This window comes from Microcaecilia unicolor, chromosome 5 (assembly GCF_901765095.1).
Source record: "Microcaecilia unicolor chromosome 5, aMicUni1.1, whole genome shotgun sequence".
NCBI classification, from domain to species: domain Eukaryota; kingdom Metazoa; phylum Chordata; class Amphibia; order Gymnophiona; family Siphonopidae; genus Microcaecilia; species Microcaecilia unicolor.
In genome coordinates, this window is record NC_044035.1 from 40,796,126 (window position 1) to 40,820,956 (window position 24,831).

The following is a 24,831-nucleotide window of genomic DNA, read 5'->3' on the forward strand; positions in this document are numbered from 1 at the left end:
GAGGATTACTTTTGTAGGCTTTGTTGAAGAGATGTGTCTTCAAAGATTTGCGAAAGTTGGTTAGATTATCCATGGTTTTCAGGGCCACGGGTAATGCGTTCCATATCTGTGTGCTTTTGTACGCAAAAATAGTGGCATATGACTGTTTGTATTTTGATATTTGAGATACTGCAACCATCTTTCAAGGTGTTCCTGGTTTTTTTAAACAAAAAAGTTACAAGAAATGTTCTATCCTTCTACAACATGTGGCCAAAAATGAAAAATGTAATTCTCCAAGGACGTGAGGCATGTAATCCTCAACCACGGATGAGGTTTTTTTATTTTTTTGTGATAAACATAAATAACTTACTATACTGCCTTTACTAAACAGGTAGGTTAAAGCAGTTCATAGTCTAAAAATATAAGCCAGAAAAGAATGTCAATTAATCAATGATAGCAAAGAGTAATTATCCTAGAAAGAACTACTATTACTTAACATTTCTAGAGCGCTACTAGGGTTACGCAGCACTGTACAGTTTAACAAAAAGGACAGTCCCTGCTCAAAGGAGCTTACAATCTAAAGGGCGAAATGTCAAGTTGGGGCAGTCAAGATTTCTTGAATAGAGGAACGGTGGTTAGGTGCCCAAGGCGACATTGAAGAGGTGGGCTTTGAGCAAGGATTTGAAGATGGGCAGGGAGGGGGCCTGGCGTATGGGCTCAGGGAGTTTATTCCAGGCATGGGGTGAGGCAAGGCAGAAAGGGCGGAGCCTGGAGTTGGCGGTACTGAAAGGAGAGATTTGTCTTGAGAGCGGAGGTTACGGGTAGGAACGTAAGAGGAGATGAAGGTAGAGAGGTAAGGAGGGGCTGCAGATCGAGTGCACCAAGAACATTCAAAAAAAGCAAGTAAGAACTGGTCTGCATGTCCCTTGCCATGGTCATCCATCAATACTATAAAGTGAGCATCCAAATGCAGTTTTAAAAAACATATGTTTTTTAAAAACTATTTTTTAAAATGACAGTTCTTCATGAATACATGGGGGAAGATTGTTCCAAAGACAGAGAGCTTTAAAAAAAATAAAATAAAAAGGTAGAATGCTTGGTGAAGAAAGCATCAATGATAATCTAATGATCCAACTGCCTGATTTGAAGGCCAGTATCTGATGGAGGCCAAACTAAAGCTCTCAAAGTACAGGGAACATTCTATACTGGTGAACCACACACGGGTGGGGCTTTCTTGCCTCGTTATACGGACCCACCTCATTTCTTTTCTTTCCACAATACCCAGTGTAAGTAATTTTTTCCATTGTACCTTTGCTGTAATAATACAGCCTTTGAAGTGCCATTTTTTTTTTTTTTGCATTTGACCACCTCAGTTTACCTCTTTTCCTCCTTAGATAAACCCTAGTTAAATTATGTGTGTCAAATTTTAGGTATTTCAAATTTTTTATTTGTAAGTTTCAAAAACGACAATCAAGAAACGAACTTGTACAGATAGCTAAATACAGGAAGGAAAAACAATGAAGAATTAATCTTCAAATAGTAAACAATACACATTTCTTAATGATAAGTCAACATAGCTCAAGTCCACAACATAAGATCCAATAAAAAACAAGAGGAAATAAAAAGAAAGGAAAAAAATGACCACTACTGGGTTGCTAGGATCAATCACTCTATATCTCCCCCTCCTTTATTTATTTGTGACATGCACTGCCCCTCTAACAATTATGCACTACAGCAGCTTAACAAGTGATTACAGACTAGTGCTTAGGCACTATACTGCCACACATATGTATATTGTGAGAAGGTATGAGGCTGTCCTATACGGTGTAGGCCACTAGAGGGCGCTAGAAGAAGATGGAGGTCGCTAGGACCGGGGAGAGCCCTGGGAGGCCCACAGGTGCAGGAGATTATGGGCTGGGTCCTGGGTGGCTAATTAACCACTTTATACCCAGTGTTGCCAGGTGGGCGGTTTTACCGCCCAATTGGGCGGTTTTCCGCGACCCGCCGCGGGAAATTTTTGCCCGCGGCGGGTTGCGGTTTTTTGGGCTGGTTTTTGTGCTTCGGGCGGTTTTTTTAGGTGGCTTTTTCGGCCGCGGTGGGCGGGGTTAGTGACGTTTTTGGGCGGGGTTAGTGATGTGGGAGGCGGGGGTTAGTGACGTGGGAGGCGGGGTTAGTGACGTGGGAGGCGGGGTTAGTGACGGGGAAGGCGGGGCCGATGACGGCGGGGGCGGGGTTGATGACGGCGGGGGCGATGACGCGGGGGCGGGGGTGTCAGGGGCGGGGTTTGAGTTTGGGCGGGTTTTGGGCTGGATTTTGGGCTCCTTTAGGCTGGAAAAATATTTTCCACCTGGCAACCCTGTTTATACCCCACCTGAGTGGTGAAAGGAAGGGAGGTGAGCAAGCAGCAGAGGAAGAGAGAGCCCCTGAAAGATACTGGCAAACCTTAAGGACTTGGGGGTGGACTGGGTGTCCAAAAGAGATCAGCAGGCTGAAAGTCCTGGGGTAAGAAGTCCCTAAAGCATTACAGTTTGACTGTGTGTCTAGAACTGTGTGTTCAAAGAGGGACTGTGTGTCCAAGAAGAAAAGACTGTGTGTCTAGAACTGTGTGTTCAAGAAGAAAAGACTGTGTGTCTAAAGAGGGACTGTGTGTCCGAAGATGAAGAGACTGTGTGTCTAGGACTGTGGGTTCAGAAGGGGGGCCTGTGTGTCCAAAGTACTGAGAGAAGCAGGCTGCAAAGCCTGGGGTTGAGAGTCCCCAAAGTATTGGTATAGTACTGAGCCCATGTATCTGTGTGGGGAGGCTCAATGTGAAGATATATGAAAGCATAAAGTGTTAAGCTAGAAGAAGTGTGCCCAGGGGCTGGAATAAAGAGTTGCCTGAGAAATATGCAGTTGGTGAGACCTGCTTAATTTGCTGAGTGGAAACCAGGTCACCCTGAGTGAGAAGGGGTAGCACACTAATCTGCATATGATTTGCATATTGAGAACCAGGTCACCCTGAGTGAGAAGGGGGATATCACAATATACATAAACATACTTGTGTGAATAGCAGCATTCTATAAATTTATGCATGCACTCCATGTATAAATTTAAGCATCCTGTAATAAAATGGAGGGGGCATCTGTATGAACTTGATACATAGGGGGGTCTTCATGACTATCAAGAGCAGAAGCAAAGCCTCTGTTGTTCAACCAATTCAAGCCCAAGTGCATCAACATTTGAGGTACTGCCCCCCCCCCCCACCCCCAATGCCATGGAGCTGCACTGACGTTGGGGATACACTGACATCAAGGACACATCGACCCTCATCTTTATCTTTGCTATACCACCCATCATAAAATATCTAAAGCGGTTTACTGAACATTCATAAGGGGAAAAGGTTTTTAAAAATTCCAAGCAAACACAAGCATCTAGATTACAATATAATATAAACAGATATAAAATACAAATATCCAGGTGTTCGCAGTATACCAGATGAGAACTGCTGGTCTAAAGGAAGCTTATACTCGCACATGCAGTCACTGGCAGTATCTCATATAAGCAATATGGAAATATCAGCTCCAGCATTGCATTCTGCCCTTTGGCCTAGTATCGGCACCATTTGTATTCAAGATGTTGAGCTGTGGTAGCAGCACATGCATGCAAGCAAGCATGTGTTATGCAAGCAAGCTGTGTTATGCATGTGTTTCTTTATCCAGGCAACTGACTGGTTAAGAATACAATTGAGGAAAAAGCTGTAGAAACAGTGACCACAATCATCTGGGTGTTAGTGTCACCCTGTCCTGCTGGCTGATCTAATCAAATCTGACCAGAAGCATCTTCTTACAAATTCCTGAAACTCAAATTATCCTAGTCATGGATGCATGCAAACTGCTGTTGGGAAGCTTATGTAGAGGAGATCTAAACCCAGAGCAATATGGTAACCCTACTCCAACTCTGCCTGACCCACAGCATCATGGGAGTCCAAAGATCAGCTGTGGACACTCTTGATACCTGCTTCCCAGTCTGTCCCATTTATCAGGCTTCCAGCACCACATGTCATTTAATAAGTCAAATGTCATTCAGATACTTACTCATTCCTGGGGCAGCCATGGCAATTCGAGAGATGACGACTTGGGCAATGCCCTTACCAGCAGCTTTCTAAATGCAAGAAGAAACAAACATAACAATAAAAAAAAAATAAATAAATAAATAAAAAAGATTCTCTTCAATTGTGCTGTGGAGGTATATTCTGGCAAAGCTACACGTGGAGCAGTAATGGCTTTGGACAGTTGGGCGATTTTGAACGTGTGGCTGGCTCTGCACAAAGGGAGTAATTCTACAAAAGGTGCCAACATTTACATGCCAATCTAAATGAGAGAAATGGATAGTAGATGATATGGATAGGAAAACAGGACAGGCCATATGGTGGAGGAGTGGCCTAGTGGTTAGGGTGGTGGACTTTGGTCCTGGGGAACTGAGGAACTGAGTTCGATTCCCAGCACAGGCAGCTCCTTGTGACTCTGGGCAAGTCACTTAACCCTCCATTGCCCATGTAAGCTGCATTGAGCCTGCCATGAGTGGGAAAGTGTGGGGTACAAATGTAACAAAAATAAATAAATTATTTGCCTTTTCTATGTGTAAATGATTAGAATAATGGCATAGTGTGTATATACAAGCCAAAAGTGTGCCAATGTGAAGATCACTGATAATGCAAAGTTTGCAGGTAGGTGCACACTTGGCCAGATTCTGGGTGAGGAGTGGGTGGGGCGCACATTTAAGTTACACACATATCACCACTAAGATGTATTATTTTAATGTTAAACCCAGTTATTAGTACCTAGGTCTCACTGCATTAAATGGGACCTGTGCTAAAATAGCACAAGTTAGTGGTAAACTAACATGCCTTAACAGTAGGTCACGTTGATAACTTCCTCCCTTACTGTGAAGGGCTTCAGTCTCTGGTAACCTAAGCTAATATGGTGATGTCATAATGCCTCATTCCACCAATGTCTAAGAGTCAACCTCATCAGTGATGTCACAATGGCTTGATTCCCCTTTACTTGACTCACTTATTACACATTTCCATTTCTAGAGACAATTCTTTTTTCTTTAATGTTTATCAATAGAAATCAAACAAAATTAAGGGAAAGGGAAATGGGACTTGATATACTGCCTTTCTGAGGTTTTTGCAATTACATTCAAAGCGGTTTACATATTTCAGGTACTTATTTTGTACCAGGGGCAATGGAGGATTAAGTGACTTGCCCAGAGTCACAAGGAGCTGCAGTGGGAATCGAACTCAGCTCGCCAGGATCAAAGTCCACTGCACTAACCATTAGGCTACTCCTCCACTAGCAACATTCCATGTAGAAGCTGCCCTTGCAGGTCAGCAATGCAGCCGCGCAGGCTTCTGTTTCTGTGAGTCTGACGTCCTGCACATACGTGCAGGACGTCAGACTCACAGAAACAGAAGCCTTCGCAGCCGCGTTGCTGATCTACAAGGGCAGGCTTCTACATGGAATGTTGCTAGTGGAATAGCAACATTCCATGTAGAATCTCAAATAGTAGCAATGGAATCTCAATAGAAACAACATTCCATCTAGAATCTACAATAGTAGCAACATTCCATGTAGAATCTCAAATAGGGAAAGGGAAATGGGACTGGATATACTGCCTTTCTGAGGTTTTTGCAACTACATTCAAAGCGGTTTACATATATTCAGGTACTTATTTTGTACCAGGGGCAATGGAAGATTAAGTGACTTGCCCAGAGTCATAAGGAGCTACAGTGGGAATCGAACTCAGTTCCCCAGGATCAAAGTCCACTGCACTAACCACTAGGCTACTCCTCCAATGTGAGATACTGTTAAGATGGGTTATTTTACTGTTAACCCCAGTTATTAGTAACTAGGTCTTCACTGCATAAAATGAGACCTGTGCTAAAACAGTACGAGTCAGTGGTAAGATACTACATCTTAGTGATAACCCATGTTGATAGCTATGCCCCTTAATCTCACACATCAGCTATATGGCTGGCATAAGAGCTCACGTCCAAGCACATATCCACCCAGTTACACTAGTATTCTACAAAGCAGTACTTCTCAACCCAGTACTTGGGGAACACCCAGCCATTCAGATTTTCAGGATATCCACAATGAATATGAACGAGAGACATTTGCATACCAAGGAGGCAGTGCATACAAATCTCTTTCATGCATATTCATTGTGGATATCCTGTAAACCTGAGTGGCTGGGTGTGCCCCAAGGACTGGGTTGAGAAGCACTCTATAAAGGAAAATAAACCATTATTTATTTATTGGGATTTATTAACCACCTTTATGAAGAGATTCACCCAAGGCAGTGTACAGAGATACAGTTTAACATCAAACTTACAATTTTGTTAACAGCGTAACAATAGGAAAATGAACAAGTATAAACAAATACAATGAAAGAGGAAAACTTGAAAACAACAAACTGAAACCTAATAATAGGATTACCATGAAACAGGATCAAAAATACACATACTGAACAGCACTGAAATTCAAACAGAAATATAATATGATTAGTAAAAAAGCCCCGTTTCTGATGCAAATCAAACGGGGGGCTAGCAAGGTTTTCTTCTGTGTGCATGTGGGAGTGTGTGTGTCCCTGCCCTCTCTCCCTTCTCCTGTGCTGTCTGTCCGCTCTGCTCTCTGTCCCCTCCCCCCTCGGAGTCGAGTCCTTCAGTGTTAAGTTTCCTGCTTTGCTGTGTTTTCCTTCACTGTTTGTGTTAGAGAGAGAGCGAGGGCGGGGCAGACACTCATGGGGAAACCGGATATCTCTCCCCCTTCACACTTCCGACTGGAGGCTTCATTTAGAACGTTGGTGGTGCCTTTTATATATAGAGATGTAAGCATAATAATGATGGAATATATAATAAGCACACAATTAGAACATTCAGATAACATTGCTATCATACTAATGCATTTCTACAATACAGCTTACCATATAGTTGAGAGGCCAAATGCAGATATATAGATGGGGACAAGATGTGTGGTACAGAGTCAGCTGGGATAAATAGATGGGTGGCTAAACTCAAGGCAAGTTCTTTGTACAGTTAATCAAGATATAAAGAACTGGTCTAAGTTACAGTGGGTGTTGCAAGCTAGTCCAGGTGCAGAATGGGTGTATAGTCAGTCACCCTATGTATTAAAGGCTTGGGTGTAGAACCAGGCCTTTACCTGCTTCCTGAAGTAGTAGTAGTCTCGAGTTATACATAGCCCCTTCTGGGAGTAAATTCCAGAGCATGGGGGCTACTCCTGAGAAGGCTTGCTGGCGGGTATCACATTGTACAATTTCTTTTGATGAAGGGACAGATAAGGGCCCCTTTACAAAGGTGCATAAGGGTCTATGCATGTCCAGCATGCACCAAATTGGCATTACCGCCCAGCTACTGTGTGCCCTGGGTGGTAATTCTGAATTTGGCGTGTGCCAAAATCACGCGGTAGAAAATATTTTCTATTTTCTACCCTGCGGCACTTACCCAGCAGTAAAAGGCAGTGGATACGCACTAGATGCCTACTGCCCAGGTAGTGCGTGAGACCTTGTCGCTAAGTCAATGGGTGGCGGTAAGGTCTCAGGCCAAAAATGGACACGTGCTGGTTTTTATTTTGCAGCACGTCCATTTTCCGGCCCCTTAAAAAAAAAAAGGCCCTTTTTTTCAGGATGCGGCAAAAACTGGCCTGGTGCGTGCCCAAAAGACGCACTGGCACGGGCCACTTTTTGCCATGGCATAGTAAAAGGGCTCCATAGTGATAATACTTGAGAGGATCTTAGATAGGGTTACCATACGTCCGGATTTCCCCGGACATGTCCTCTTTTTGAGGGCATGTCCGGGGCGTCCGGCGGATTTTGCCCACGCCCACGTTTGTCCGGATTTCTGGACAAACGTGGGCGCGGGTGCGGGCAGGCGCGTGCGTGCGGTGGGCGTGTGGGCGGGCGATCGGCGCCGTGGGTCTGGTGACCTGGTCTCCCGTCCCCTCCCCTTCCTTACCAATGTTCCCTGGTGGTCTAGTGACGTCTTCGGGGCAGGAAAGAGCCCCCTCTTTCCTGCCCGGAGTGCTGCCTCCCCTGTCTATCATCCTTCTCGGTCTGGCTGGGGATTCAAAATGGCCGCCGAGAGTTGAACTCTCGCGAGGCCGCTTCAACTCTCGGTGGCCATTTTGAATCCCCAGCCATACCGAGGAGGATGCAGCAGGCAAGGGCAGGCAGCGCTCCGGGCAGGAAAGAGGGGGCTCTTTCCTGCCCTGAAGAGAAGACGCTACTAGACCACCAGGGCTAGATAGTAAGTGGGGGGGGGGGGGGGGTATGTGATGGGGGGGAGGGGACTATGCGACGGGGGGGGGGGGGGAATAGTGGCGGAACCCGACCTGAAGGGGGCGGGGCAGGGGCGGGGGCGTGACATGTGTCCTCTTTTTCAGAGGACACAAAATGGTAACCCTAATCTTAGAGGTCTCCAAGGTGTGTAAAGGGCTAACTTATTCTTTTAAGTACTGTGGCCAATTCTATCTGAGGGTCTTTTTTTTGGTGTGTAAACAATTTTTATTAAATGCAATAAACCATTAAACATAACAGCACAGTGTCCAGTAGTTTCGGCATGTTTGAATGCAAGTGTTCCATCAGGAATCGCTCGCCAGTAGAGACCGTTTTCGTCAGCATTGAAAATGTCACGAGGTGCAAACTCGTTCAAGATGGTAGGAAGAACTGAAACAACCCAATTTTCAGCACCAAAGTCATCAGCGTCTTGTTTTTCACCATGCTGTTTCCTGAATTTTATGTTGTTCCTCTCCTTCCATCTTTCCAACCATCCAACAGTGGCTTTGAATTCAGTTAGTCCAAGACTTTCAGCTAGCTGATTAGCTTTCTCCATAAGAAGTGAACCACTGACAGGAAACTGTCTGCTCCTGACTTGAGAAAACCACCAAAGAAGTGCATCTTCTACATCCTCAGCTTTTCCCGCCCGTTTTCGTTTCCGTTGTGGATTTGTATTGTTTTGCCAGTCTTCCAGAAGCTGGTCTTTCTGCTTCAAGACACGTGAAATTTGTCTGGGATTGACACCATATTCTTTAGCAATAGACACTTGACTGTTTGTTTTCCTTAAGAACTTCTATTCGTTCAGCCAGTGTTAAAGTCTTACAGTTCCGACGCGACGACGATCCCTGTGTACACTCTAACAACATTCTTTCGCTTATTCTGCCTGTGGCAGCTAAAGGGGCGGTAAATTTGAAATCTCGTTGGTTGTCACGCGCCAATCGGCTTCCATATTCCATGTGCGCACTTATCTTCCCTACAGAGCAGCGGTCTTCAACCATGCATGTAAGCGAACTTTGCACTTATCAGTGGTGCACTAAACCGAAGTTTGTCCCCATAGAAATGGATGGCACCAAAAACGGGACTGAAATACGGCATGCAGTTAAACAGAGTATGCACTTATCCGATGTGCACTTAAAATGGAGTGATATATATACACACACACATACATACAGTTATAAAATTACCCCTCAAAGACCAGCCTTAATAAAAGCAGCCTTTTAATGGGGATCTTTGTTCTCATTCCTTCTCCTTTTACTGCCCTCCCTCACTTCCAAGCTAACTCAGGTGTCCCAGGGAAAAAAGGATTTTCTGAATTCCCTACAGGCCAAAACCAGAGAGAGGATTCCAGACTCTGGAAAGGAGCTGTTTTTGTTCCCCCAAAATGATCTGCATGCGTATCTTTTGGTATATCACAGGGAGAGAACATGAATGCCAAGAACAGAGGCAAATTCCCAAAACCTCACTGCAGCTGAGCTGTAGTGTTGGACTCAGTCAATCTGGAAGCTCTGTGGGCAAAGCACAGTTTTTCACCTCATTCTTTACAGGGAAATTGTGACATTACAGTGAAACTCTCATCTGAGGAAGGGGAATGTCTCATAAATGGTTATAACAATATCTTTACTTACTCTGGAGTAGCCCAATCTGTTGTCATTTTCATCTGTAACAGCAATTCCGTTCAAAATCTCCCTTTAAAAAAAAGTAACCAACATATTATTTTAACCTGCAAAAATCCAAATCATACATATTTTTCAAGCCTTGTGTTTAATATTCCAGTCCTTCACCTTTGACAATGGATGTTTTGACATCTATAAAATACCCAGTTCCAGTTCTCCCAAACCACTACTACTACTTATCATTTCTAAAGCGCTACTAGACGTACGCAGCGCTGTACACTTGAACATGGAGAGACAGTCCCTGCTCCACACAGCTTACAATCTAATTAGGACAGACAAACAGGACAAACAAGAGATAAGGGAATATTAAAGTGAGGATGATCAAATAAGGGTTCTGAACAAGTGAATAAGGGTTAGGAGTTAAAAGCAGCATCAAAAAGGTGGGCTTGCAAGGGCAGGCTTCTGTTTCTGTGAGTCTGACGTCCTGCACGTACGTGCAGGACGTCAGACTCACAGAAACAGAAGCCTGCCCTTGCAGATCAGCAACGCGGCCGTGCCGGAGAAGAGGGCAAATAAGGGATAAGGACAAAGAGTAGCAAGATTCCGGAATCCCAAAGAGTTGCAAGATTCCATGCAGAATCCCAAAGAGTAGCAAGATTCTGGAACCCAAATATTAGCAAGATTCCGGAATCCCAAAGACTACTACTACTACTACTACTTATCATTTCTAAAGCGCTACTAGACGTACGCAACGCTGTACACTTGAACATGAAGAGACAGTCCCTGCTCGACAGAGCTTACAATCTAATTAGGACAGACAAACAGGACAAACAAGAGATAAGGGAATATTAAAGTGAGGATGATAAAATAAGGGTTCTGAACAAGTGAGTAAGGGTTAGCAGCATCAAAAAGGTGGGCTTTTAGCTTAGATTTGAAGATGGCCAGAGATGGAGCTTGACGCACCAGCTCAGGAAGTCTATTACTACTACTACTACTTAACATTTCTAGAGCGCTACTAGGGTTACGCAACGCTGTACAAATTAACAAATAAGGACAGTCCCTGCTCAGAAGAGCTTACAATCTAAAGGACGAAATGTCAAGTTGGGGTAGTTTAGATTTCCTGAGAAGAGGTGTAGTGAGTAGGTGCCGAAGGCGACATTGAAGAGGTGGGCTTTGAGCAATGATTTGAAGATGGGTAGGGAGGGGGCCCGGCGTATGGGCTCAGGGAGTTTGTTCCAAGCATGGGGTGAAGCGAGGCAGAAAGGGCGAAGCCTAGAGTTGGCGGTGGTGGAGAAGGGTACTGAAAGGAGGGATTTGTCAAGAGAGCGGAGGTTACGGGTGGGGACATAAGGGGAGATGAGAGTAGAGAGATAAGGAGGGGCTGCAGATCGAGTGCATTTGTAGGTGAGTAGGAGAAGCTTGAACTGTATGCGGTATCTGATCGGAAGCCAGTGAAGTGACTTGAGGAGAGGGGTGATATGAGTATATCGGTTGAGGCGGAAGATAAGACGTGCGGCCGAGTTCTGGATGGACTGAAGGGGGGATAGATGGCTAAGTGGGAGGCCGGTGAGGAGTAGATGGGCAGTGTGATGATTTTACCGATGAAATGCCACATTTCTCCTCAGCTAAATCAGATGTTTAACGGCAGCGAGACTTATGGGGGCAGATATAGCGAGAAGATGCTTAAGCTGCCAAAAAGTGCAGATTCACTTCAGAAATTCTTACAGCATGGGACAGTTGTAAAGAAAACAGAGGGATGAGAAACCTTTAATATTTTTAGCTAAAACAGCATCTCTGGGCCAATATTTGAAAGAAAGCGTATGTTTACCGACACCTGGGGAATATGCTGTTTCTCTGTGAACTTTCAAATGTTAAATAGCTGAATATCTGCATGAATGGCCCAAGGGGCCAAGTTTGAGGCAGACTACAAAATTATCAATTTAGCAGGGCTATTCAGCTGTTAACTGGATAATCTATATTTAGTTTAACAGGCCTATATTAAGTGGACAGTATCAGCAAAGTGACTGCACTGCACCACTCTACCTAAATGGATAGCAGTGCTGAATAGATGGGATGTGGCTGGTGTTTTTCTTCCAGTCATAGCATGGGTATCTTGGATCCAGCAGCACTCCCCTGCTGTGTCTTGTGACTGCACAAAAGAGCTCCCTCTGGCCTGCCCACCACTCACTACAGTGTGCCATAGACAGGCGTAGAAGCTGCAGCTGAGGGTTGTATGCAGGTCGAGGGAGCTGTTTCATGTCTTTTCTGGTGCCTGTTTTCTGGTTCAAAGATAAAGCAGGTCAGCCACACCATGGGGGAGGGGGGGGGCTGACCAAAGAGACAGCAGCATGGTGGCAGGCAAAGGCGGTTGGTGGCACGGCTGTTTGGAGAGGCTAAAGTGGAGTGGTGGAGTAGCCTAGTGGTTAGGGTGGTGGACTCTGGTCCTGGGGAACTGAGTTCGATTCCCACTTCAGGCACAGGCAGCTTCTTGTGACTCTGGGCAAGTCACTTAACCCTCCATTGCCCCATGTAAGCCGCATTGAGCCTGCCATGAGTGGGAAAGCATGGGGTACAAATGTAACAAAAAAAAAAGTGGGCCGGGAATGGGGAGTGCAGAGCAAATTAAAATCCTGGGAGTGAGAGTCGGAAGTGAAGGGACAGTGGGGGGCACTTTTGAACACAGCATGGAAGAACCCCTTCACTGTGTCAATCTGGTGCAGGTGTACCAGCTGTCTCACCATCAATAATAGGTGTACAAGGAGGGAATATGCAAACAATACACGCCAGGGGAATTATGTGCAAAAAAACCCCCAAAAAGCACAAAAATATATTAAAAACAATAATATTTGCAGTATTCTGGAAACATATGAAGGTATATTAACACTTGGCTTCCAGTCAGCCCTATCTCCCCAGTCCAGAATCTTTCTGTTGGCTACATGAACAGTGATGTTCTACGGCAATTTAACAGAAATCCTGTGGTTATGGTCAACTATAAAATGATTTCCCTTTCAGCTTTTTTGGTGGATTGCCAAATGGCCACCAGGCTTCACATCTGCTGGCCTTTAGTTTATTGTTGACTTACCAAACATGTTTGGAATATGTATTATCGTACCTAATACAGCAGTAGGCTGAGGAAGGCAGAGTTCATATTCCACTGCGGCTTCTCGAGATCTTGCACTAGTTGCTTAATCTTCATTTGCCTCGGGTACAAACTTAGGACCATAAGCCCTCCATTGACATAAAAATACTTACTGTACCTGAATGTGGCTCACATTGAGCTATTACTGCAAAAGGTGTGAGCTAATTCTAAATCCTGTAGCTGGCATTTTGTGAAATAATACAAAACCTTACAAAAGTTACTCAGGATCTACAGAGTAGTTCTACCATAGCACTAAACTTTCAGGAGTCACATAAGGGACTACTTATCAAAATGGCAGCACTGTAAACAATGCACTGGGCAGTAGAGGATCTAGCTAGCTTTCCATCTTTTTCTCCCCAGCAAAGGCTTTTCCTGTCCCCTTTTTTCTTATTCCATAGTTCAGTGCTTTTCAACCCTCTCCTTGAGGCACACCTAGCCACTTGGATTTTCAGGATTATCACAATAAATATGCGTAAGAGAAATTTGCATATAGCAGAGACCCATTATATACAAATCTACAGTATCTTATACATAGATATCCATAAGCTTCGTAAGAAAGGGGATGAATTGTTCCTGGGAGATTTCAACTTGCCTGATGTGGATTGGAACATCCCGTGGGCAGAACTGGAAAGAAGTAGGGAGATCATGGATGCCTGTCAAAAGTGCCTTGCTTAGACAAATGGTGACGGAACCCACAAGGGAAGGGTTGACACTGGATCTAGTGATCACAAATGGAGGCAGTGTTTCCAATGTCCGGGTGGGTGCCCACCTAGGCAATAACTGATCATAACACGATATGGTTTGGTATAAGAGCGAAAGCAGAGTGCAGGTGCACAAAACTCAAAATACCGGATTTCAGATGTGCTGATTTTGGTAAAATGGGGGAATACCTGAAGAAGGAGCTGATGGCATGGGTGAAGTGGAAGTGCAGTGGTCCAAGCTAAAAGCTGCTATAAATAAGGCAACTGATCTTTACACATGGAAATTAAACAAAAACAAGAGAAACAGGAATCCTATATGGTTCTCCAAGTAGGTGGCTGAAAAAATAAGCGCAAAAGAGGCTTCGTTCAAGAAATACAGAAGAATGCAACAGGAGGATAATGGAAGAGATTACTGGCTTAAACTCAAAGAAGAAAAGACAGAAATACGGCAAGCGAAAGCACAGGTGGAAGAAAATATGGTTAGAGAGGTGACAAGACCTTTTTTAGATAAATTGGGGAAAGGAGAAAAGATAGGAATGGAATTGTAAGACTGAAAGATGCTGAGAATAGTTATGTAGAGAGTGATAAGGATAAAGCAAATGTGCTAACCAAAAACTTCTCTTCTGTGTTCATGGAAGAAAATCCTGGAGAAGGACCGTGGTTGTCTGCCGAGGGTATATCTGGGAAAGTGTTTATAAGCAGCTTGAAAATCTGGTAGTGGACAAAGCTATGGGGCCGGATGGGATACATCCCAGGATACTGAGGGAGCTCAGAGAAGTCCTGGTGGGTCTTCTTAGGGATTTATTTAATAGATCTTTAGAAACAGGAGAAGAGCTGATGTAGTCCCTCTTCACAAAAGTGGGGACAGGGAAGAAGTGGGAAACTACAGAACGGTAAGCCTCAAGTCAGTGATAAGAAAAATAATGGAGTCGCTGAAGGAAAGGATAATTAACTTTCTGGAAGCCAATGGGTTACAGGATCCGAGGCAACATGGCTTTACCAAGGGAAAATCCTGCCAAACGAATTTTGATCGACTTCTTTGACTGGGTGAAAGATATGCACAAGCTGTAATCTACTTAGATTTCAGCAAAGCCTTTGATGTGGCCCCTCACAGAAGACTCATGAATGAGCTGAGAGGGCTGAACTTAGCACCCAAAATGGTAAAATGGATTGGAAAATGGTTGCCCGACAGGCAACAGAAGGTGGAGGTAAATGGAACCTGCTCAGATAAAAGTAAAGTGAGCAGTGGAGTGCCTCAGGGGTCTGTGCTGGGGCTGATTCTGTTTAATATATTTGTGAGAGACAATGCTGGAGGGCTACAAGGAAAAGTTTGCCTTTTTGCAGATGACACAAAGATAGCCAATAGAGTGGACACTTTGGAGGGTGTAGAAATCATGAGGAGGAATCTCCAAATGTTGGATGAATGGTCAACGATCTGGCAGTTCAATTTTAATACGAAGAAGTGCAGAGTGATGCACTTGGGGTGCAAATATCCAAAAGGAATGTACCGCATAGGAGGGGAGAAATTGACAAGTTCGGCTCAGGAGAGAGACCTTGAAGTAATGGTGTCTAAGGATCTCAAGGCAACAAAACAATGTGACAAGTGGCTAAGGTCAGAAGGATGATAGAATGCATAGAGAGGGGTATAACCAGTAGAAGAAAGGAGGTGTTGATGCCCCTGTACAAGTCATTGGTGAGGCCCCACTTGGAGTACTGTGTTCAGCTTTGGAGGCTGTATCTTGCTAAGGATGTAAAAAGACTGGAAGCGGTTCAAAGAAAAGTGATGAAAATGGTATGCAGTTTGCATAGCAAGATGTACGAGGGGAGACTTGATGACCTGAACATGTATACCGTGGAGGAAAGGAGAACCAGGGGTGATATGGTACAGACGTTCAAATGTTTGACAGGCATTAATCCGCAAACAAAACTTTTCCAGAAACAGGAAGGTGGTAGAACAAGAGGACATGAACTGAGGTTGAAGGAAGGAAGACTCAGGAATAATATCCGGAGGTATTTTTTCACTGAGAGGGCAGTAGATACTTGGAATGCCCTACCGCGGCAGGCAGTGGAGATGAAAACCGTAATGGAATTCAAAAATGCATGGGATAAACACGTAGGAATCCTGTTTAGAAGGAATTGAACCAAAGAAGCTTAGCAGAGACTAGGTGGCAACACTGGGAATTGGGAAGCAAACCCAGTATAGGGTGGACGTCTACGGTCTATGCCTTGATCGTGGCTCGATAGATTTGGATGGGCTGGAATGGAGCTTATCCAGGGCTTCAATAACAACTTCAAAAGTTTTTGAACAAGGATGGTGCAGGGCAGACTTCTACAGTCTTTGCCCTGAAAATAGAACGGACAAATCAAGTTCAGGTATACACACCTTGTATCACCTCATACCTTATGTAATGAGTTTATCTCTTCGGGCAGACTGGATGGACCATACAGGTCTTTATCTGCTGTCATCTACTATGCTACTTTGGAAAGCCTGAAAACCTGGATCAGCAAGGTGTGCCTACAGTTGAGGGTTAAAAAGCACTGCCTTAGTTTTTCACTAACTCTTCCCTCCCCCCCAGCACGCAGTATCACCCCCTTCTCCCCCTTGCATGTAGCATCACCCCCTCTCTCTTTCTTCTCTCATCCCAGCCATCCAGAATTGCCCATCTCTTCCTTTCCTCTCTACCTGTCCTCCCACTGCCATTAATGCAAGGCCTGCTGCCTTGCCAGGTATGCAACAACAAAAAATCCCACAAAAATAAAAAAAACTGCAAATACATGCGGGACCACTGTTCTCTGTGCATTACTGTTAGCTCAGCTGACCTACTAACTGGCAGAGCTAATAGCAGCAGGAGGACAGCAGGCCTGGTGGTCATGGCAGTAGGCAAGTGGGGAGGAAGGTCACAGTTGGGGCTGGGGAGGTTTAGCCTCCTGAAACCTCTTATTTGGGGAGCCTAGGGTGGCAGGGTTGGGGATTTACTGAATGCCTTGGCCCTGACTGCATGCTACTGTTTTATACAAGATTATACTTGATGTAGAAAAACTACGCTTCTGAGAAATCTGCTCGAATGCAGCCACTGTGTTTTTTTGCACTTAAGCCTTGAAGAACACCTGAGGGCTCAGGCCAGACTATTACAGCTCAACGTCCTTCTCTTCCCCAGAAGAAGCTGCTCATTTTGGAGCTAATGTTACAAAGCTTTTTTTCCATGTGTAAAACCTGTTTTAAAAGCTTGTATAAAATTGTGCAACTGCACACATATGTAGAACAGTGGCGTAGCCAGACCCAGTATTTTGGATGGGTCCAGAGCTAACATAGATGGGCCCTTCCACGGCACCGCACTCCACAGTCCCCCTCCCCCTCCCCCCCCCCCGAGATATTTTTATAAATTATAGATTTTTTCATCTACCCCACATCAACATCTCTCCTCCCAGCATCTGCCCACCTGTTGCTAAATCAGGTCCCTCCCTGGTGTGCCTTACAGGTGTCCCCGGCGCCTGCAGTGATTCAATTATTGCTGCCTGCGCCGGCCCTGCAGGCAGCAATAATTGAATCACTGCAGGCACCGGGGACGCCTGTAAGGTACACCAAGGACGGATGGGGTTCAGCGACAGGTGGGCAGATGCCAGGATGACACGAGGAGAGATGTTGATGTGGGGTGCCGCCGCTGGGTGGGCCTTATCTAAGAATGGGTGGGCCTGTGCCCACCCAGGCCCACCTGTAACTATGCCACTGGTGTAGAACATATGTACACAGAAAAGTGTGCCCTACACACACTGACCAAAATTCTATATATTGTGCTGATAAAGCTTCATGTTAACTGCTATTCTATATATGGCACTGAGTTGGGTGTGTTTATAAAATAGCGTATGGTGCAGGAATCCACGCCAAGTAAAACCTAGTGCACATTCTCATGCTTAAATTACACACATATTTCCCTTATTCTATAAAACTGTGCATACATTCCAGGAACGCCCCCAATCCACCTCCTGTGGTTGTGCCCCCTTTTGGGATCTGTGCATAAAATTTACATGTGTGTCTCAGTGCCTAAAATTTGTGCATGTAACTTAACTGATGTCAATTAGCGCCAATAATTATTGGTGCTAATTGGCTTGTTACTCAATTAGATAGTGTGCATGTCCAAATTTCCATGCACAATTTTGAGTGCCATAAATAGAATTAGGATGTCTGTGCACAGGCATTCCCGGGAGTGCAGTCTGAGTGGAGAGGAGGTGAATTTACAAAGCATCAAACATATAAATGGAAAAAGGCGTACTCACTCGCAAATGCGCAGTAGAGACCCTCTCTGTCCCGCCCCCGCGTCAATACATGATGAAGGGGGCATGACAGAGAGGGAACCTGCGCACCTGCGAGTGAGGAAACCGCCGTCGCCACCGCTCCCCCCACCCACCCGGAGTCACCGCCGCCACCCACCCTCCACCCGGCCCGGGTACCTGGCTTCACTATTCAAACCGCCGGAACGCAGCACATAGCTCATCTGAGCTGCCGTTGGCCTTCCTTAACTGCCTGTGTCCCGCACTCGCCGACGTTACGTCACACGAGGGTGGAACACACGCAGAGAAGAAGGAAGGCCGACGGCAGCTCAGATGAGCTGTGTGCTGCGTTCCGGCGGTTTTGGATACTGAAGCCAGGTACCCGGCCCGGGTGGAGGGGTGGCGGAGGGGACTCCGGGGGGGAGGGGCCTTTCAACCCCCCCCCCTTCCTTTACTAGCCCGTTTTTACGGGCTCAACGGCTAGTGTATTTATAAAATACACAGATACAAGCGCAGAGTACATGCACACTGAGGCGGGTTTACAGAACACTGCCCTCAGCCTTAAAAAAAAAAAAAAGCCCCTCTCTAACTAGCCTGGGCCACCTCAAGAGCACTGATCCCGCCCCAGGAGGAAGTGAGCCAGGAGGGGCGGAGTCAATACCTGAGAATTTAAAAGACAGGGCCAGGCTAAGTAGAACTGAAGCTCAAGTCTTTTGCCATTACTAAATATGTTTAGCTGCTGTGACTTGGCTGAAGTAAGCCAACTTTGCTTTTTGTTAAGACTTTCAAGCTTTGCAGAGCCGAGTCTCAGAAGACCAGAGAACTTACAGGCTGTGTTTATGGAGGGGCATCCCCACCAGCCACAGACTGCTTGGCCTGCTAGCTAGACTATTATATATTAAGAGAAACGGTTGCATCTCATGTTCCTGGCCTGTGAAGCCACAGGTCCCAGGGCTCAGGTGAATAAACATTTTCACATTTATATTCCTTGTCTGGCTATGGTATTCACAGGGCTACCCCATAATCCCCACCCGGGGTATTACACACATATTTACTCCAACTTTGGAGCAGGTATAAATGTGTGCATTGGCATCTGCATGCTATTGCAGCTGGTGCTGGAAGCCTAATTTGTAAAGGCCCACAGGCTTAAAATAAGCACCTCTTTTGCATTCCTCACCTAGGCACCTATGCCCAGATGATTGAAAGCCCCGCACTGTTCCAAACTGCGCTCTAAAAATAGTGTGGGCTTTACCGCCCCTATGATCATGGAGCGGTAGCAAACTCAGGCGCCAGTACGGCGCTAATAGCCTCTAGCACCTGTGTTTGCCTCTGAACATCGGCCCACTAGTTATAAAATCAGGCCCTTTGTTATAACTCAGCAGGTACCCCACCCAGTTCCCTCAGTGCTGCCACCTATATGTCCAACTGAAAATAACATACCAGAGAACTTCCGGAGTTGGGAGCCTCCTTCCATGCAAAGCTTAAGAGCGTGAAATGGAGAAAAAATAATAATTCAGAGACTCAGAGCTTTCCACTTTAGTCTTCAGCACAGTAGTTGCAAGTTTCAATAAGCCTCTGAAGCAGAACTCACAAAGTAATATTATTAGTTAAGGTATTTTTCAAATAGGAGTGGCCTAGTGGTTAGGGTGGTGGACTTTGGTCCTGGGGAACTGAGGAACTGAATTCAATTCCCACTTCAGGCACAGGCAGCTCCTTCTGACTATGGGCAAGTCACTTAACCCTCCATTGCCCCATGTAAGCCGCATTGAGCCTGCCATGAGTGGGAAAGCGCGGGGTACAAATGTAACAAAAATAAAATAGATACTATTGGAGATTCTACATGGAATGTTGCTACTATTGGAGATTCTACATGGAATGTTGCTAGCAACATTCCATGTAGAAGCCTACACGGCCACATTGGTGGAATAGCAACATTCCATGTAGAATATCAAATAGTAGCAACAGTGGAGGAGTGGCCTAGTGGTTAGGGTGGTCCTGGGAAACTGAGGAACTGAGTTTGATTCCCGGCACAGGCAGCTCCTTGTGACTCTGGGCAAGTCACTTAACCCTCCCCATTGCCTGCCACATTGAGCCTGCCATGAGTGGGAAAAGCGTGGGGTACAAATGTAACAAAAAATACAAATAATAAACTTGACAGCTAAGGCAAACAAATGCATTAAAAAAAAGATCCTCCCCTTCCAGCTGAGAGGTGAAAATTTAAAGTTTTTGAAAGCATCTCCTCCTCAGCCATACCCATTACTGCAGGTCCCTGTGAAACATCAGTCACTGTGGTGCCAGTTCTGAGAATCTCACGCAGGTATCACACCAATCTGTTAAATTGTATAGATACAGCAAAAGGACTTATGGCAAGAGCATTTTAAAGACATGGAGGAGAGGGGTATACAAGGCAGGCATAATAATAAATAATAGAGGCAGACAACGATTAAACATTTTAATCGCAATCGATCGTTCAATAAAAAATTTTAGTCGAGCTTAATCACGGCATGCATTTTGGGCACATGCTTTTCAACATGCTATTCAATTAGGGGTGGGCAACGATTAAAAGTTTTAATCAAAATTAATTGTGGTATTAAAAATTTAAATCATATGATTAGTCGTACCTCTGGGCTGGATTATTATTTATTGCATTTGTATCCCACCTTTTCCCACCTATTTGTAGGCTCAAAGTGGCTTACAGAGTGTGGTTATGACATAATCATTTCGTGATAAGTACAATTCTTATAGTTTGAATGTTGGTAAGAGAAGATAGGCATAGTCGTTTCATGATAATAAGTACAGTAAGGTAAGGGAGGATAGACAGAAAGTGTTGGCTAAGTTAGAGGTGAGCTGTGGTAACTGTGTGATTTGTTGAAGTAGTTTGTAGGCTATGTAATTTCCTTGTAGGCCTTTTGGAAGAGATGAGTTTTCAGGGATTTGCGGAAGTTAGTTAATTCATCAATAGCTTTCAGGTCTCTAGGTAGAGCATTCCACAGCTGCGTGCTCAAGTAGGAGAAGGTGGTGGCGTGTGTCAGCTTGTATTAGCTTGGTATTGGTTAATTCCAACTGCATGGAAATTTTTTTAAATCTGCTGAATATAATGAAAAGTTGCATACACACACTTCTGCCCATAGCACATTTCTTCCCACTCTCCTCCATACAGATACTTCTTTCTTCTCCCCTGCTGCATCTTTCCCCTTTAAATACACACAGACACCCATTTCTCTCCTTTCCTGCTGCTGACCCCCTCCCCCCCCAGCACACAGGTCCGGCATCTCTTCCACCTCCCTCCCACATTTATCTTAACATTCATCTGGCTCTTCCAGCAGCGATTCTCAGATGCTACTTGCAAGTGAGGCCAATGCCTTCCCTCTGCTATGTTATGCCAAGGTGAAATAGGATAGGCAGGGGAGAGAAAGCAATGCTGGACAACAGGCAGGAGTTAAAGATTTAAATCACGAGGAAAAAAATGTAATTGTAGTAAAAATTTTAAAAAAAATTAATCACATTAATAGTGTACTAAATGCCCACCCTTAATAAATAATTATCATAATACGTATTCTGAAAACGTGAAAAAAAATATAAGAAATGAACTAGGCAAATACAACAAAAATCAAAGAAGACTTGTGAATAAGGTCATGAGAAGAAGCAATCTGACAAACAGGCACGTTGATATTCTGACCACAGCAACTAGGACTGCTGTTCCAAAGACCTTCAAATGCAATTATCCTGTCAGTGGTTTTATGCTGACAGCCCTAAGCACACATCTGCTCCCATTACTTCACTGACTCTCTTATGGAAGCTTTCAGCCTAGAACAGTCACCTCAGCACAACACTAAGATCCAGAGATCCCCAGGCCTCAGCACCATCCCCCACCATCTGGTACGTGCATACATGTGTGAATGTGTGTGACCCCCCCCTTCCCTTCTTTTTTGTTCCACGCATCCTCCTTTCACTGGAGATGTGCAGAACCCTGGTTCATAAATAAACAGCTGCCTCTTTACCCCCTAAGGCTGGTTTACATTGTTTGCCTCATGGTCATAGTATGTTTGAATGCAGATGATGTTTTAAAAAAAAAAAATCATGCAAGATTTTGTTTTCCTTTAAGAAAAATTAATAAATATAAACCCCCCCCCCCAAACTTATAAATGTCAGATCTGTTGTTACTGATTCCAATTTCAGGGCTTATTTAATGGGGGGGGGGGGGGGGGGGGAAGACTGTTCTTAGACTTTGTAGAACCGGAGCTTGTTGGAAGCCTTGGATAGATCAGGAGGAGGGGAAACAACGGCATGGCACACTTTATTCCCAAGGGCTAAACCTGAAGAGGCCAATGTACAAATCTGTAAATAAAATGGAAAATGCTAAAGATACAAGGCCCCCTGTACCTGTACAGAAGTAATGAGCCTGGGACAGAGGCAGGGGGAGAAAGGATCATCAGCCCTTTGCATCCCACCGTCATCAGCATACATTTCACCAGAACAAAAGTACAAACACAAAGTGAATACCCTGCTGGATGTAAGCCTTCATCGAACATTTAAAAAAACAACAACAACCACCACCACCCACTGGCTCTGATTATGCCCAGGTTTTTAATGAAAACATCTTTGTTAAAAAATCTATTGTGCAAAAGTCCATTCTCATCCAATACAGACATTTTCCATGTTAGTGTGAATGCACCTTACTTCAGCGAGTAGAGGCTTTGAAAACTTTGGGGGTGGGGGGGGGGGGGGGGGGGGGAGAGGGTTGGGCGGGAAATTCAAGGGTGCATTCAGTACATGAAACATGGGATCAAACATCTTGAACACTATGGAGGTCAATTTCCAATGAAAGCTGAGCTATAGGTGCCTGGTACAAGAGGCTTGGGGAGGCCCCAATCACAACTTTTCCCACATCCCTCCTGCTACTATCTGTGCTGCTTCCCAAGACCAGCAAACAGTGGCAAAACACAAAGGCGGATTGGGCAGCCACCTCTATGACTGTTGCTGGTCCCACTCCCTCCCACAGACTTCCTGTTTTGGAGGGGTGGGAACAGCAGAGTAAACAGCGGTCCCATGCCTTTGTTTTTTTTGGCCCATCGGGATGCCGGGAAGCTGGAGGGGGAGGTAGCTGAGAAAAAAAAAAAGATGCAGGACTGGGAGAAGGGAAAGAAACGGATGGCTTCGGGTGGGGGTGACACAGGAGGGGGAATAGTATGATAGAGAGGAGATGGACATGAGTATGGATAGGGTGGCAGGAGAGACAGAAACAGAGAAAAATGAAGGCAGATAAAGACCATATAGCCTATCCAGTCTGTCCATCAATGCCATCTACTATGTCTTCCTCTCACCTAGAGATCCTATGCACCTGGCCTAATCTTTCTTGAATTCGGTTACAGTTTTTGTTTCCACCACCTCCACTGAGAGGCTGTTCTACAAGTTTAGGGTTACCATATTTTGTCCCCCCAAAAGGAGGACATGCCCCTCCCCCACCACATACCCTGCCCCGCCCCCTGTCACACCTCCACCCTGCCCCCTTTCACGCCCTTGCTCCGCCCCATCACATTTTCCCCTACCCCCTGTCACACACCCTCTCACCCCCCCCTCCCCGTACCTTACTACTGCCCTGGTGGTCTAGTAAGCTGTTCGTGGCAGGAAAGAGCCCCCTCTTTCCTGCCTGGAGCACTGCCCTGCATGCAACCTTCCTGTTGCTGATCTGGGTGCCGATTCAAAATGGCCGCCGAGAGTTGAAGTGACCTCGTGAGACTTCAACACTCGGCGGCCATTTTGAATCGGCGCCCAGATCAGCAACTGGAAGGATGCATGCAGGGCAGTATTCCTGGCAGGAAAGAGGGTAAAATGATTTGCTCTTTTCTGACCACTGACAGGTCATTTATGACCTATGAACTGTATACTTTTGCTAAGGGCTGACTCTTTCTGAAAGCCCTGACTTCAGCATTCTGTGTAATGCAGCAGCAATCTTGCTGAGAGCTGTGAAAAGCTGTGTATCCGAGGTCACTCTGACCCTTAAGAGCAGTATTCCACCCTCCCTGACAGAGTCGGTGCCACTGAGACTACTCTACAAGGTTTGAAGGCGGAGAAGTGTCGAGGATCTAGATAACACCGATAAGCCCTGGGTACTATAAAATTTCTACAACAAAATGGCATCTATAACCCTTTGTAAAAGAAAACTTGAACCTATTTTAAGATGCTGAATTTCATAAACATTGAGATAGTAGGTGCCATCTTATGTAAACAATAGAGTGACAGAAATTAGCTGATGTAACACATGATTTTGCTAAAATTGCAAGTTGGGAGGGGGATTGCTGCTCAGTCCAGTGTATATAAAGCCACTGTGATACTGTATTAGCCTGGAGGGGTCAGATGATCAACAGAGCGTAAGCCTTTGTAGCTATCTGTAATTACCTAATTGTCTTAATGCTCTATTGTCTAATTGCTTCATTATGTAATCATTTTACTCTAATTACTCTGCCTAACTGCTACATTGCTTTGTTATCATCCAAAGATTGGTAAGGAATAACGACCTTTCCTCCTCTAAGAAACCTGGCCTTTGTCTTCTCTGTCACCCCAGATCCTGGGGGTGGCTTATACACTGTGACATGGGGTGGGCGTAAGGATGTAGAAACCCTATTGCTTCACCTGTCCTATTATATTTCTTATAGCAAGTGGAAGGATCAGAGGGAAGAATATTACGGCCTTCTCTGGGGACCGTGTCATAGCGTAATTACAGACTCCACTATAAACACGGGGGCTCTTTCCTGCCCCGAAGGCAGAAGAGGTCACTAGACCACCAGGGCAGTAG

The 24,831-nt window shown here is 45.1% G+C and overlaps 1 protein-coding gene across 2 annotated transcripts in view; it reads right to left on the bottom strand.

Moving 5' to 3' along the window:
• SFXN2 (sideroflexin 2) overlaps positions 1-24,831 on the bottom strand; it is a 113,644-nt gene that overhangs the window by 37,862 nt on the left and 50,951 nt on the right. For both annotated transcript variants that reach the window (XM_030202824.1, XM_030202825.1), the window contains exons 7-8: positions 9,939-9,999; positions 4,053-4,119 (exon numbers count right to left, since the gene is read on the bottom strand). In XM_030202824.1, coding sequence (XP_030058684.1) covers positions 4,053-4,119; positions 9,939-9,999 — 128 coding nt within the window. The remainder of the gene's footprint in view (positions 1-4,052; positions 4,120-9,938; positions 10,000-24,831) is intronic.